We start from the raw sequence: 16229 nt of genomic DNA, 5'->3' as shown, positions 1-16229 counted from the left end.
CCCTTTCCTTCCTGCCCCGGAGTTGGCACCGACGTCATGTACTGATACATCCTAAAGAGAGCACACATCCCGAAACTTACTTTCACATCTTTGAGTTTCATGCTCTACGACATCTCATTTCAGTCATGACAGGAAACAGAAGAGCCTCGTGTCAAAACCTCAACCCCTCACTTATGTGTAGAAAAAACGTGTTTCCTTTCTCAGCCTCCTTCAGCTGCATTAAACAGAGCTAAATAAAGCTGCCTTGCCTAAACAGTCTCACTGTGTTTCACTTTCTGTTAGGGGAAACCGTGGATGGTTGTAATATGAGTTAGTTATAACTCTTTGAATTTGTCCAATTAGGAACAAATTACAAATCACTTGGTTTACTTGTTTTTTTTTTTTACTTCACATATTTTTGTGACAACTGTTGTTCTTCATTTATGTAACTGCTACTTTATACCACGAGGTGGCAGTGTAGTGATGTAAGGACGGTGACACGCAGTAGAGTGAGAGTGAGATACAATTCCAAGATGGCTACTACAATGTACACAGTGCTAAGTTGTTACTGAACTACTTTTGTTATTTACTAAATGCTGATTTATACTTCTGCGTAGGAGGGACGCCGTTGTTGTCCTTTCAAAGTTTTGCGTCGAGGGAACGTGTTGCTTGGGTAGTGTGTGTGTGTGTGTGTGTGTGTGTGGTTTCAGAGGAGTCTCTATTTTTATCCTTGTTTATCTTCCGGTCACAGTAGCATGTAGCATTGCGCTATATGCTCTAATAACAGAAAACACTACACATAGCTACGCCGTCGGTCCGACGCAGAAGTATAAATCAGCCTGAAGTAAACGGCACTTGTTGAGACTCTGGTGTACTTTTCATTTATGAGTCAACATTACAATAACATTTCCTGCTTTGTAGATAGACTCTCAAAACTTAAAGCATGTTAAGTTTGTGTCTGTGTAGGAGAGTGATGGCTAAGCTGTCATCTCAGTCGCTGAGAGACAGAGAGATGTTTCAGGTCCTTCCTCTTTGCAGCTTTCAGATATTATAATCTGCACTGCTCCCAGTAAACTACAGACTCCCAACCTAGACAGTTTCACAAATGCATGTCCTATTACTTTCAATTCAACTGTGCAGGTTTCTATCTGTCTATCTATCTGTGTATGTATATATATATGTACACTGATCAGCCAAAACATTAAAACTACTGGATGGGCGAAGTGAATAATAATAATTATTATTAATTTTACAAGGCACATAAAACACAACAACAGTACATCAAACAATATAAATCAGGTAACATTTAGTGCAAAGATAAAGAATAAATATGACTGTGACCACCAACTGCATTAATATAATAAATAAACAAGAACTAAGATTGCATAGTTAGTGGGAGACAGAGTATGCTGCTCTGAATAGGAGCGTTTCCAGGTGGGATTTAAATATGGAGACAGAGTCAGAAGTGCAAATGTCTGGTGGGAGAGAGATTAATGACCCTGTGACAAATCCTGGGTCTTGGTATTCATGTGGGTGTTACTTTGACATGAACCACCAAAGTATTGTTGTAGACCAAGTGCACCCCGTCATGGCAGCAGTATTACCATGAAGGGGTGCATATACAGTATACTATTATATCTATAGATGAGTTACATATAAGTTTAACAGTGATGACAATATGATAATATTATATACTTATATGTATATGTATATGTTTATATATCTGATCAGGAAGAAGATACACAAAGAAGTAGCTGGTATATATATATTTAATTGGCATACATTTACCGCCACCTACTGGACAATAGTTTGTATTGCAACCTCCATACCACCCACATCTTTCTGTGAAACACTATAACAAACTCCTTAATGTTATGTCCAGTTTTTCATACTTAAATAGTTTCACCAACTCCTGTCACCCCTCCTTATATGCATTGTACTCCAGTAATACATGATCAACCATAGATGTATATATACATGTATTATGTCTATGTGATCAACTGTCCCCTGTTGGCTGCAGCGTACACATGGTCCTGTTGGATGTTTACTTATTCTGTGCCTGTTCAACTTCATGTGCATCCCTGCTCATCATTACTACAGCTGCTAAATCGCATCTGTCACTCACGAATAGCCAGAGGTGGAAAGAGTTCTGAAATATTCTACTCAAGTAAAAGTATTGAGTACAAGTAAGTAGTTCAAAAAGGACGAAGATGATGGCCCATGAATCTTTGGTTGTTTTAATTAAAGGTAAAGTTATACATTTACAAATTCAACTTCAATGACAAAATTATAAAATATGTCGACACACAACATTTAAAACATTTATGGAGGTATATGTCATTTTAGTGAAGACCATCCCATAAAGCATTTACAAACAACACACCCCTAAATTTGATCTCTGCGCCCCTAAAATTAAAAATAAAACCACCATAGTCTCTCAAAACCCGAAGAGCCTTTCTTTAAAATGACCCAAAGAAGACCGAACTTTTAAGTACCCCTGTAAGTACCCCTGTTAAAAAGGCTCTGCCCCTGTGCACCATTCACTCAATTCTCCCATTTTACATGAATGCATCATGTTGAATGCCTGTACCTGCAGAGTGAGACAGCTTCATAGTGAGACAGCTTCAGAGTGAGACAGCTGCAGAGTGAGACAGATAATGGCACAACATGTAATGGACATTTCTTTTAGTGTTCGTCCATAAATATGTGAGTTTGTTGTGTTCAGTTAGAGTTTATATGTCGCTATGAGCGCTAGCTGCCAGGTTGTCACAGGCTTTAATACTCTATGAATGTTAAGTTATTGTATCATGCTGGTTAATCATGCTGTACGATCACCAACATGTTTTTACTCAGAAACAGATGTGATTCAAATGTAGCGAAGTACAATACTTAACACAAAACATACTTAAGTAAAAGTAAAATTACAGATTTAGTAAATTGTAAATGTAATTTGTTACTCTCCACCTCTGCTCATAGCTATAGGTCATTTTTGGTGGCTCAATAGTGTCCTTTTTCTTGGGAGGACATGCCTAAAGCCCCATAAAGGCTTCAAATCATCTTTTAAATGCGAACTATCTGCATAGGCACACTGTGGATGTAGTTAAGGCTGCATCAGGCTGAGTCCCTGCACGACAAGAGTCACAAGCTCCAGCAGTATCTCTGGTGGTAACTCTTGTCCGTCCCACTGATCTCTCAGCTTTGTCAGCTTCTCTTCAGTCAAACAGAGAAGCTCGGCCACCCAGCGAAGCTCTCCTTCCTCCTGCAGGGAGACGGGCTGCTGGAGAACTGTCAGTGTTTCAGGACTGCAGGCAGTCAGAAGAGCAGCAGCACCGTCTGGTAGACCTGAGGAGAATAAATAAACAGAGAAACATCTTTATTTCATTCATCATATGCTGTAGATTCTGTCCAATCAGTTAGAGTCTGTCCTTACTGTCCAAGGCTGTGACCAGCAGATGAACAGCATCTCTCTGTTTGGAGGAGGCTTCATGAAGAAGATCCATGAATGAAGAGACACTCTGAGACTGTGGACACTCAGTCATTTCTTCATCCAACTGAAGAGAGGAAACAGAGGAGGAGGTGTGTCAGCTGACAGGCTGCTGCTTTCTCCCTGAACTACAACTTTGTGTCTCCAGTTAGTGATAAAGTCAGAACTTAAACGACAGGTTCAGGTTGTTTCAGGTCTTCCTACAGTACTTATGTGTATATGTGCTATTTATTCATTTTCAGATTACAAACATACATCATATGTCCAGTAAGTGATAAAAGTGAAGACTTTAAATGTTCCCCTCAGACACCTCTGGATGACCACACAGAGCTTCACACAGGTTTTCACCCTGACTATGGTTGTGTGGTTGTGGACATGAGTCTTACTGTTTCCTCCAGCAGCGTGAGAGCATCTCTGTCATGCACGATCTCACTGAGCGCTCTCAGCAGATTGCGACGGCTCGACTCAGGAAGTGTTTCCAGCGGTTGCAGAAGAAATGCCTTTTCTGATATTTCTGCAAGAAACACACCAGCACCTTCCATTTTAATCCACTGAGTAAAGTAGTGAAGAATTGAACACAACATAACAAAGGTCAATATAAAAAATATGCAATATTTTTGAAAGCTTGTAATTTCAAATCAGCAGACTGATGGTTATTTCCACCAATTGTGGCAAATCTTGTGTTGGTAACATACAGCATGGCAGCATGCAGGAACTGATTAGATATGACTCTTCATTGGTAGTAGCTTCTTTTTTTAAATTAACACAAAAAGGCACATAGAATGATCCTGTTGTTGATGTAGGAGTCTCAGAAACTCAAACCAACCTTCCTTCAGGTCTTCCAGTGTCTTACTGTCCTCGTCTCCGTCGAACTTGATGTTCCCCGTCCATCCTGCAGAGGTTTCCATGGTGTCAGTTTATTCATTATTAGATATTACAACAACAACAGCGTCAGTCTAACGTTGAATACAGAGATGAGCAGTAAACAACAGAACTGAGCTTCTGATTTCTCAGTGAAAGTTGTTTAAAAGTTGAAAGAAAACTAAACACAAACCTTTCCCAAAACGTGTCACGTTGGTGAATCGTGGAGGAATTCCTGAATAAAGGTGAAGCAGAAGTTATGAAGGACAATTGACGAGTTTATTAAGTTCAGTATTTTCTATGAGGACATATTATATATTATGACAGCATGTGTTTCACTGTATTTTCCATTCATGATCTGTTTATACAGCAGCAAACACTTCTGGGAGCCACAGGAGGAGTTATAACTGTTGACTAATACGCTGCTGACAGCTATGTTATAGTGAGTTATAAACATTAATGCTTTATATGTTAATTATTACTGTTAAATATTTAGTGGTAAAACGGAGGAGATAGTTTCTGTCTTTAAAAGAACATGTCAAACTCTACAGATGTGATTTACAGCAGCACTAATATGATCAATGCAGGCGAGTAGAGACACAGTTACAGAAACAGAGTGATGTCTCACCCAGAGTCCCGCCCTCTGTGGTGATCTCCATCAGGCCGTAAGCAAAGGTGGTGTCTTTGGGAACAGTGAAGTGCGTCTCCTCCTTCCTGTTGCCCTGATGGAACAAACACAGAGAGATGTTTACACTCACACATTTCATCAGTTTCACATCCACATAAGATTTAATGGATAAAGGGCCGTCCACACTAAGAGTGATAACTATAATGATAATTAAAGCTGCAAGAAGCCCCCATGCATGTTGGTTTACAGATACAATAGGGCTTCTATAACTTCAGGAACTATAACTTCCTGTCTCTCAGCTGCTGCTTCCAGCTGATGAAAATAGATACTGGTGAGCTGTTACTGCTGTATGTTGTTCAGAGATATAAAAAGAAAAGCAGAAGGGTTGACAGGCTTGGTGCTGATGAATCAGTGTGTTGATCAGAAGTATTTCTAGTTGCTGTGATGTCCATATTGAGCCGACCCACAGCAGCAGAGCAAACAGATCCATATTTACAGGTTACAGGTGTGTCCTGTTTGAAAAGTACAACCCTTACTTTGCACATCATCTCATTATCAGCATCACTTCCTGCGCTCCCAGCACCTCAACCTTCTGATACCTTGTGCTTAAGTGTCTCCTCTGCATGCACACACACACACACACACACAGTTTTTAACTTTCACGAGTATTGCCTTTACAATACCATATAATTATCAGGCTAGATGCAGATTTGTCATGCTGTATGGTTTATGGATCTCACTGTTGATGTCGTTAAAACTATATTGCTGTAGTTCTAGCTCTTGGTGTGGACTGGCCTTTATTCAGGTGGTTTTCTATAGTTTACTTCCTGAAAACATGATCTTACTATTATTACTCTTTGTTTCCATTTCTAAAGTAAGTCACATCTTCATATTGATGGAACATGTGACTCACTGACATGTTTTTAATAGTATTTGGACACCAACAGAGGAATAAGATATATCAGGCTTTGATTCACACACACACACAACACTTGTTAGTAGATCAGTTCATTGTTGGAAGAATGATCCTCATAGTATCTGATAGTGTGTCAAAAATCAGCTTAAAAATAGTTAACCCTCCTGTTGTGTTCGAGTCAAGGAAGGAAGGGAGGAAGAAGGAAGAAAAGGAGGGAGGGAGGGAGGGAGGGAAGGAAGGGAGTAAAGGAAAGAAGGAAGGAGGGAGTAAAGGAAAGAAGGCAGGGAGGAAGGAAGGAAGGAGAGAGAGAGGAAGGAACGACAGAAGGAAGAAAGGGGGGTGGAGGAAGGGAGGAAAGGAAAGAAGGAAGGGAGGAAGGAAGGACAGAGGACAGAAGTAAGGAAGGAAGGAAGGTAGGAGGGAGGGAGGAAGGAGAGAGAGAGGAAGGAATGACAGAAGGAAGAAAGGGGGGTGGAGGAAGGGAGGAAAGGAAAGACGGAAGGGAGGAAGGAAGGACAGATGAAAGAAGTAAGGAAGGAAGGAAGGTAGGAGGGAGGGAGGAAGGAGAGAGAGAGGAAGGAATGACAGAAGGACGAAAGGGGGGTGGAGGAAGGGAGGAAAGGAAAGAAGGAAGGGAGGAAGGAAGGACAGAGGAAAGAAGTAAGGAAGGAAGGAAGGAAGGTAGGAGGGAGGGAGGAAAGAAGGTAGGAGGGAGGGAGGAAGGAAGGAAAGAAGGACAGAGGAAAGAAGGAAGGGATGAAGGAAGGACGGAGGAAAGAAGGTAGGAGGGAGGGAGGGAGGAAAGAAGGGAAGAAGAAAGGGGTATGGAGGAAGGAAAGAAGGAAGGGAGGAAAGAGAAGAAGGAAAGAAAGAGAGAAGGAGAGAGGAAGGACAGATGGAAGGAAGGAAGGAAGGAAGGAAGGAAGGAAGGAAGGAAGGAAGGAAGGAAGGAAGGAAGGAACAGTCAAAACAGACGGGTTAATGTGACCCAGGAGGACGACAGGAAGGTTAAAGGAGGAGAAGAACACAAATACTCACCTCCAGCAACAAATTGAACATTTTATTGCACATTCCCGACAGGAAACCGCTCTTTGTAGCTTTGACATCAAATGTGACAGAAGTGATGTTGTAGACCGTCTGGTAAACACAAGTCAGCTTCTCTTTCTTCTTTAGTCTCAGCCTGTCCACCAACTTCATCTTTATCGGCCTGTAAAGAGAACGCAGACGGGAGGAGGACGAGGACAGGAGGAGGAGGAAGGTTGAGGATATTAAATGAAATGTAAGAATATGGAGTGAAAGATATATGAACCAGGTGGGGAGTTCCTGTCCTCTGAAATGAGGCCAACGCAGAAGTAACTTAGAGCTGCATTCTATCAAAAGGCCACCAGGGGGCGACCGTCTCTATACAAGTCAATGGAGAATTCACCAACTTCTCACTTGATTTCTAACCTCAGTAAACGTTTTCAAAATGTGTTTATGGTCTCAATCGCTAGTTTAAAGCCTTCTTCAATGCAGTATGATGTTCATTTGGGACATTTTGGCCTCCCTGATTTTATATGTGACGATAAAGCAGGGTATGCATTAGGGCGTGGCTACGTCCTGATTGACAGGTTGATTGACCAATGTCCTTGAGATCCAGCCCTCGCAACCGATTGCAACCTTCCCGCTCCGCCTCATGCCCATATAAGTAGAATCCGTGTTTTTATTTTTCCCAGCATGCACCTGAAATTTTCAAGATGGTGCTGCCCAGATTAGAAACTATTGGCTTCCGAGCAGCAGTCCACAAACCAATGGGTGACGTCACGGATGTTATGTCTATTTCTTTTATACAGTCTATGATATGAACCCACACTGACTCCCCCTTTGGCTTCTGACAGGTAACAGGCAGCTGCAGTGTTGTCAGTGGACTGTACAGTATGATTTTATAACAGTAAAAAGATATAACAGTTATTATTTTATCATAACAGGCAAATGTTTAATTGAAGGATGTAGTTGAAGAATGTTTCCTGCAATAAAACTCGGGGGGGACAGAGCCTTCTCCACTGCCTCCCCCACCCTCTGGGATTCACTCCCTAAACCCTCCAGACACTGTACAGACCCCCATACCTTCAAATCACTCCTAAAAAAACACCTTTTTAAACTGGCTGTTAACCTGTAAACCAGAGGGCCACATCCAACCCAATTTGATCTCATGTGGGCCAGATCATTAAAAAGATGGAAGGATGGAAGGAGGAAAGGAAGGAAATAAGAAGGGAAGGAAGGAAAGACAGGCAGACGGAAGGAAGGAAAGAAGGGAGGAAGGATGGAAGGAAGGAAGGAAGGAAGGAAGGAAGAAAAAAACTAAGGAAGGACAGATGGAAGGAAGAAAGGAAGGAAGGGAGGAAGGAAAAAAGAAAAAAGGAAAAAAGGAAGGACAGAAGGAAGGAAGGAAGGAAGGAAGGAAGGACAGAAAGAAGAAAGGGAGGAAGGACAGAAAGAAGAAAGGAAGGAAAAAAGGAAGGAAGGACAGAAAGAAGAAAGGGAGGAAGGACAGATGGAAGAAAGGAAGGAAGGAAGAAAGAAAGGGAGGAAGGACAGATGGAAGAAAGGAAGGAAGGAAGAAAGAAAGGGAGGAAGGACAGATGGAAGGATGGAAGGACAGATGGAAGGAAAGACAGAAGGAAGAAAGGAAAAGAAGACAGGAAGGAAAGTGGGCCGGATTGGACCCCTCAGCGGGGGGGGGGGGGGGGGGGGGGGGGGATTTTAGCCCGCTGACTTATTACTAACTTAACTTATGAGAGTATATTGGAATTCCTTTACTCCCTAATATCGTTATCAGCATCAGTCACAAAAATCCAACATTGAACAGAAACTTACTTGTCTTCCAGTCCGTCCAACTGCTTGGTGTCCACTGTCTTTTTCTTCAGAGTGAAGGTGGACACGCCGTCCACAGTGTCCATCGCTGCATTCATTTTCCCTTCTATCTGAGGTGCATCAACCTTTGCTGTTACAGAGGCTTTGGCACTTGAGTCTTTCATCTTCTGAAAATCCACCACCAGAACCTCGTCTGTGAAACCTGCAGGGACATTTTACTTCAGAACTTTTTCCGAGCACATTTTTTGATACCTCCTGACAAACAGATCATTTTGACTACATATCTTGTTATTTTGATTTAGTATCTCATAAGTTTAACTGGATATGTCATCATTTTCACAAAGTATAACAAACAAAAATTACTACGAAAGCAAAAAAACACTGATAGGGACACTGAAGGGAGGAAGGAAAGGAAGGAGGAAGGAAAGAGGTAGGAGGAAAGGAAAGAAAGAAGAGGGAGGAAATGAAAGGAAGAGAGGAAGATGGAAGGGAGGAAAGGAAAGAAGGAAGGGAGGAAGGAAGATAGGACGGAGGGAGAAAGGAAAAGAGGAGGGAAGGAAAGAAGGAAAGGGGGGAGAAAGGAAAGAAGGAAGGAAAGGAAGGATCGAGAAAAGAAGGAGGGAGGGAGAAAGGAAGGACGGAGGAAAGAACGAAGGAGGGAGAAGAAAAGCAAGGAAGGATGGAGGAAAGAAGGCATGAGTAAGGGAGGGAGGAAGGAAAGGAGGGAGAAAGGAAAGAAGGAAGGAAATGAAAGGAAGGGAGGAAGATGGAAGGAAAGGAGGGAGGAAGGAAGGGAGGAAAGGAAAGAAGGAATGGAGGAAGGAAGATAGGACGGAGGGAGAAAGGAAAAGAGGAGGGAAGGAAAGAAGGAGGGAGGAAGGAAGGAAAGGGGGGAGAAAGGAAGGAAAGGAAGGAAAGGAAGGATGGAGGAAAGAAGGAGGAAGGAAAGAAGAGGGAGGAAATGAAAGGAAGGGAGGAAGATGGAAGGAAAGGAGGGAGGAAGGAAGGGAGAAAAGGAAAGAAGGAAGGGAGGAAGGAAGATAGGACGGAGGGAGAAAGGAAAAGAGGAGGGAAGGAAATAAGGAGGGAGGAAGGAAGGAAAGGGGGGAGAAAGGAAAGAAGGAAGGAAAGGAAGGATGGAGGAAAGAACGAGGGAGGGAGAAAGGAAGGAAGGAAGGAAGGACGGAGGAAAGAACAAAGGAGGGAGAAAAGAAGCAAGGAAGGATGGAGGAAAGAAGGTAGGAGGGAAGGATAGAAGAGGGAGGAAGATGGAAGGAAAGGAGGGAGGAAAGGAAAGAAGGAATGGAGGAAGGAAGATAGGACGGAGGGAGAAAGGAAAAGAGGAGGGAAGGAAAGAAGGAGGGAGGAAAGAAAGGAAAGGGGGGAGAAAGGAAGGAAGGAAGGAAAGAAGGAGGGAGGGAGAAAGGAAGGACGGAGGAAAGAACGAAGGAGGGAGAAGAAAAGCAAGGAAGGATGGAGGAAAGAAGGCATGAGTAAGGGAGGGAGGAAGGAAAGGAGGGAGAAAGGAAGGATGGAGGAAAAAAGGAGGGAGGGAGAAAGGAAGGATGGAAGGAAAGGAGGAAGGAAGGAAGGATGGAGGAAAGAAGGAAGGAGTATCAGGGTAGTAGACACCTGGTAGTAGAACTGACTGTGTCTAATATGTGAGGAGGTCAGCAAAGGTTTAGCAGTTCATTGGTTGCTTCATGTACTTCATTACTTCATTACTGTATTACCCTCTCTTTAATCTTCAAATTTCCACAAGAGTTAAGGTATAAATGTTGATCCAGTCTGTTAGAAAGGTCAGAACGACTGTGTGTCCTCTGTGCAGGTTTGATTAACCCTTAAACAGGCAGGAGTGAAACACTATATGATGTCACTAGTTATCTCATTTCCACAAATATATGTTTTTTATTATACTTGGAATTTCATGAGTTGTATGTCCAAAAGGATACGTTGCCCCTATTAACCCTTAAACAGACCTTACTAGTTATGTCATTTGCACCTCAAGTAAGGAAGGAATGAAAGGAGGGAGGAAGGAAGGAAGGTAGGAAGGAAAGGAGGGAATAAGGAAGGAAAGGAGGGAGGAAGGAGGAAGGAAAGAAGGAAGGAAAGGAGGGAATAAGGAAGGAAAGGAGGGAGGAAGGGAAGGAAGGGAGGAATAAGGAAGGAGAGGAAGGAAGGAAAGTAGGAAGGAAAGGAGGGAAGAAGGAAGGAAAGGATGGAGGAAGGGGAGGAATAAGGAAGGAAAGGAGGGAAGGACAGATAAAGGAAGGAAGAAAGGACAGAAGGAGGGAACATTTACCCTAACAGCTGAACTTAGATCTGAGGAAGGAAGGAAGGACGGACAGATGAAGGAAGGAAGGAAGGAATGAAGGACAGAGGAAGGAAGGAAGGAAGGAAGGAAGGACAGAGGAAGGACCCGGGAGGACAACAGGAAGGTTAAAGAGTCTGTATCTCCTGGTGCACGTTGTCTGTTTAAGGGTTAATGTATTAAAATGGTCATAATGGTAAATAATTGAATGAAGAGGTACATTCTTGCCTTCCTTGGTCATTAATACTAGTTTCTAAACTGATTTTTACCATTTATATCAAAGTATAGACCTACAACAAGCTTCAATTCTACCAATCCAGTTCTATCAATTCAAGGCACATACTACTGAACTATCACCTTAACCAATCCTGCTCCTAACAGGCTGTTAAAGAGTCTGTATCTCCTGGTGCACGTTGCCTGTTTAAGGGTTATTAAAGAGGAAGATTCATCACTCTGTGTTTGTGATTCTTCAGAAATAAACATCTGGTTACATGTTTGTCCTTCCACTCTAAAATATTAACTCCACAAAGCTGATGATGCTTTCATTTTAAATGCAGGACTTCAACATGTGATTAAGTCATGTTGTACTGTGTGTTTGGTGTCTTTACTGCTCTTCACATGTAGTTTTATGTTAGAATACAGACCTGGGGTAAAGTCCGGCTCCTTCACCAGGTCCAGCAGTGTTTTGTTGGTGATCCCGTACTTGGTGATGTTGAGGAAATTCCTTCTGACTTTCACCAGCGTCAGCATCTCAATCTTCTGGTTGACATTTCCATTGTAGTTGAGATCATTCTCAGCACCCAGATGCTTCACAACTGTTTTGGATATATCTTCAAACATCTTTGTGAATGCAAAAGCACAACAAGACCCTGTTACTATTTGTCAAACACAAAGGTTTGCAAAGAAGGAAACTGTTTAAAAACCAAAGTTTCAGATTCTAACTCTTTAAAAAGTCAAAAATCCAGCTAGCAAAGCAGAAAGATCACTGCATGAACAGAAGAAAACCTACACCGAGTCTTTACTGTGTTTCCTGTTAAAGTTGAGCTGCTCACACACACACAGAGGAGCTTTCTGAGCTTGACTGAGGGGCTCAGACACACACAGCTGCTTTATGTGTTGGAGTGGACTGAGGGCGGGGCTCAGGCACAGAAAAAAAGACAAACACATGTGGTCATAGTTTTACAGCTATGCAGAATGAGAACACTGTAAAAATAGTTTCCTTCTGTTTTTTATGTGTGTGTGTGTTTTACAAAATGTCTTATTGGTTTACATGATCACAGTTCCACATTTCTATAAACAGAAAACAGAAGAACTTTGATGACCCCCCCCCACCCCTCCCCACCCCCAGCCCACCATCCCCCAAACATGGAGCTGGAGCAGAAATTAAATCAACCAGTTAAAACAGTAGGCATTCAAAAAATGTCATAACTTGGCTCTGTCTCTATTTCTTCTCCTTTCTTCTGAGTTGCAGTTTGGATGGTTGCTTATTGCTTCTTGACTCTCTGGACCTTCCCTTTCTCAGCCATCTGCACACCCAGGGTAAAAGAGGCAAAGAGGCAGACTGGTGGAGTTCACACTTATGTCATTTAATGATTTATCTACACGATTTCAGTCATGACAGGAAACAGAAGAGCCTCATGTCAAAAACCTCAACCCCTCACCTCTATGTAGAGAAAAAGTGTTTCCTTGCTCGGCCTCCTTCAGCTGCATTAAACAAAGCTAAATAAAGCTGCCTTGCCTAAACAGTCTCACTGTGCCAGTTTCACTTTCTGGTAGGGGAAACTGTGGATGGTTGTAATATGAGTTTAGTTTAGTTTATTTGGATCCCCATTAGCCCCGTTACTCAGACAACAGCTACTCTTCCTGGGGTCCATGTTAAAATAAATACAACCAATTACATTACAATTACAATAGAACATAAATGCATACCTAAATAAAGTTTAGTTATAACTAAATTAATTAGTTATAAATCTTTGAATTTCTCCAATTAGGAACAAATTAGAAATCACTTGGTTCACTCTGCAAATGCTAAATTTAGTCCTTGTTAGTCCACATGTGAAGAAGTAGCACGCTGTGGTAGACACAGGACATTTCTGTGGTAACATTGCCTGCTTTGTAGATAAACTCTTAAAACTGAAAGCATGTTACTTTTGTGTCTGTGTAGATATATTTCATGCAAGTTGTTTTTGGTGATGTTTTAGTTGTTAGCTGTAAGGAGAGATACTTCATGGATACAAGAGTCTGAGTTAGTTGTAACATGGGGATGGGGAATGGGGGAAGGTGGTATGACTGTTTCGGACAGCACTCGCCTGGGGGTGTTACTAAGAATGTCAATAGCATGTAGGCCTACAGGTTTACCAGAGAGCTGCACCATAATGGGGCTGGGGGTGTTCCTCATGGTAATGTCGCTTTTCCACTACACAGTTCCAGCACTACTCTGCTCGACACAACTTGACACAGTTCCAGGAGCGACCTTTTCCATTACAAAAAGGTACCTACTCAACGTGGGCGGGGTCGTCATAGCACGGCTCAGCGATACTGCCGTGACTTCGTTTTCTACGCGACACAAACACATAAACAATGGAGGACATGGAGGCGATGGTGTACTTGCTGCTGTATGTGGCTTTCTGTCACACACAAAGCAAGAAAACTGAGCCGTATGGCTGTAACGCTGTTGCCGATATTTAAAAATGCCGGCAGTCTGTTGACGCCACATTTAGTATCGGCTCGGTTCGCTTGGAACCTCAGCAGAGCAGATACTAAAAAAGCACCAGGTACCAGCTACTATCCCTAGTGGAAACGCAAAAAAACCCAGAGTCGAGTCGTGCTGGAAACTGTGTAGTGGAAAAGCGCCATTAGAGTCCAGTCTTCTCCAAGAACTCCCTCTATTGAACACATCACTCCTGCCCTGCAGCAACTTCATTGGCTCCCTATCAAATCCCACATTGACTTTAAGATTTTACTCCTTACGTTCAAGATCCTTCAAAACCTGGCACCATCATATCTCTCTCAACTTATTCACATCTACACACCTTCTCCAACTCTCCGATCCTCCTCTGCCAACCAGCTCTTCGCTCCATCTGCCAACTTAACCACCATGGGGTCAAGAGCTTTCAGCCGATCAGCCCCCCGCCTATGGAACTCTCTCCCACCAGACATTTTCACTTCTTCTTCTCCACCTTTAAATCCTGCCTGAAAACGCACCTATTCAGAGCAGCATACTCTTTCTCACACTAACTATACAATCTTAGTTCTTGTTTATTTATTGTCCTAATGCACTTTGTAGTCACATTCATATTTGTTCTTTATCTTTACACTAAATGTCACCTGATTTATATTGTTTGTAGTACTGTTGTTGTGTTATATGTGCCTTGTAAGGTGTCCTTGAGCGCTTTGAAAGGCGCCTTTAAATAAAATGCAGTCTTCTTCAGCTGCTCCACTAAAGCTGCTAACATGGTGTTTTTCTTCAGGACAGGCCTCGGTGTGAAGGCCTCTCTGCACTGATGGCAGCTGTAGCTCTATCTCTGATCCTCTCCATCCCAGAAGTTTTTAATACAGCTCATACAGTAGCATTTGACTTGCGCCAACTTCGAAGCAACAATAATACGAAGAAGAAGAAGAAGAAGCAACAACGATGGCAGACTCCTGGCTCGCATCCAAACACGGCAGATACAACGTGTTTGTGCTGCTCGACAGGATTGAGATGGTTACGTTAGCCTTTGTTGTAAGCTAACGTTAGCCGGCAGATTACAGCTATTACAATGCAAATGTGTATGATTTTCACCATCAGTCAAATGTTCAAGGGATATTTCACTCCTTATCTATTCACCACCATGCGGTCTTGTTTGTTGTGGTTGGTCTCAATAACCCCGCCCCTCCCCCCTAATGTTTAGTCCAGCAATGAACTGGTGCAAATCTGGAACCGGTTTCTCTGGCTGAGAGCCGGTTCTTTGACTGTCAAAACAAGAAAACCGGTTCCAAATTCAGAACAGAATCAGCACTGGAACTGCTTTGGTGGAAAAGGGGTATCAGTAGAAACAAATGTCTGAGTTTCATTTCCTGACAGGTGAGGCAAGTTTGAGCTCTGATGTTAGCCTGACAGCTCTTGTACTGCTTTACATGTTGGTCACACACATCTGCAAATGGGAAGGGAACAAGGAAAAAGAATATGGGCACAGAGTGGAGCTTGTTGTGTTGGAGATAACAGAGAGGGATCATCAGGATGAGGATTGCTGCTGTGAATTAAAGTTAAAATTAAACTGACTCAACATTTTAAAACAGTTTTTAGTTTAGATGTAAAATACTTGTTGGCATGACAGGATTTGGTGATGTCTCCATATTCTTCTAACTCTTCCCTAGATCAATTTATATTTATTGATTGAAAAAACACCTGACTGACAACAGTGAGTTATTAAACTGAAGTGTGATTAAATGATTTAATGCCTTTATGATCATTCAAAGGACATGAATGATCTATATTAGCTGATGGAGCTCATTTATTGATCAGTATGAACTGATGAATCTGAGTCTTTTTCACTTGGTCAGGCAGTAAAAACAGCCTCTGGCCCTTCATGTACTGTATGTAAGTAAAACAAACTGCCAAACTCATGTTACGGCATGTATTTCGCCTGAAGACAGAGACATTGTTTCTGACCAGGAGCCCCAATTCACCTCTTGTTTTTAGTGTGAGTTTTGTAGTCTCTTTGGCGCCTCATTCAGCCCATCCTCAGGCCTCCATACACAATCCAACTGCCACACCGAGAGAATGAATCAGGAGATGGAGACGGCCCTGCGATGCCTGTCATCCCGCAACCTTGTTCCTGGTCCTTCATCTATGGCTAGCTTTTAACCCTTTTAAGTAAAACCCTCTGTTTCATGACCTATGACTTTTACCCTTTAACCTCTTAACGTACGCTGTTCCGTCTACGGGACGGGACGGATGTTAAGAGGTAAGCGACACGTTATTCTGAATGTTTTAAACACCAACCCTTAAACATATATATTCATGCCGTACATTGTTGGAAAGCTTAGATTCTCCTGATTCATTCAAGACCACTCACGACTCATATGGTTGCTCACAGCCGTAATAGTATTAGCGATTAGCTCGGCTAGCCACTCAGCTAAAGTAAGCTAACAGCTATAATGCTACATACCTTCAAAGTCTTCCCTTTATCCACAACGATCATCTTATGACTCA

At 42.4% G+C, this 16229-nt stretch overlaps 1 protein-coding gene across 1 annotated transcript in view; it reads right to left on the bottom strand.

The window, feature by feature from the left end:
• Positions 1-3816: 3816 nt before the first annotated feature.
• Positions 3817-16229, bottom strand: part of LOC128379918 (uncharacterized) — a 28184-nt gene continuing 15771 nt past the window's right edge. Inside the window, exons 4-8 of the mRNA XM_053339557.1 lie at positions 6907-7075; positions 4953-5046; positions 4518-4559; positions 4290-4355; positions 3817-3977 (exon numbers count right to left, since the gene is read on the bottom strand). Coding sequence (XP_053195532.1) covers positions 3817-3977; positions 4290-4355; positions 4518-4559; positions 4953-5046; positions 6907-7075 — 532 coding nt within the window. The remainder of the gene's footprint in view (positions 3978-4289; positions 4356-4517; positions 4560-4952; positions 5047-6906; positions 7076-16229) is intronic.

This window comes from Scomber japonicus, chromosome 19 (genome assembly GCF_027409825.1).
Source record: "Scomber japonicus isolate fScoJap1 chromosome 19, fScoJap1.pri, whole genome shotgun sequence".
NCBI lineage: Eukaryota > Metazoa > Chordata > Actinopteri > Scombriformes > Scombridae > Scomber > Scomber japonicus.
This window is presented reverse-complemented; position numbering and strand designations above follow the sequence as displayed.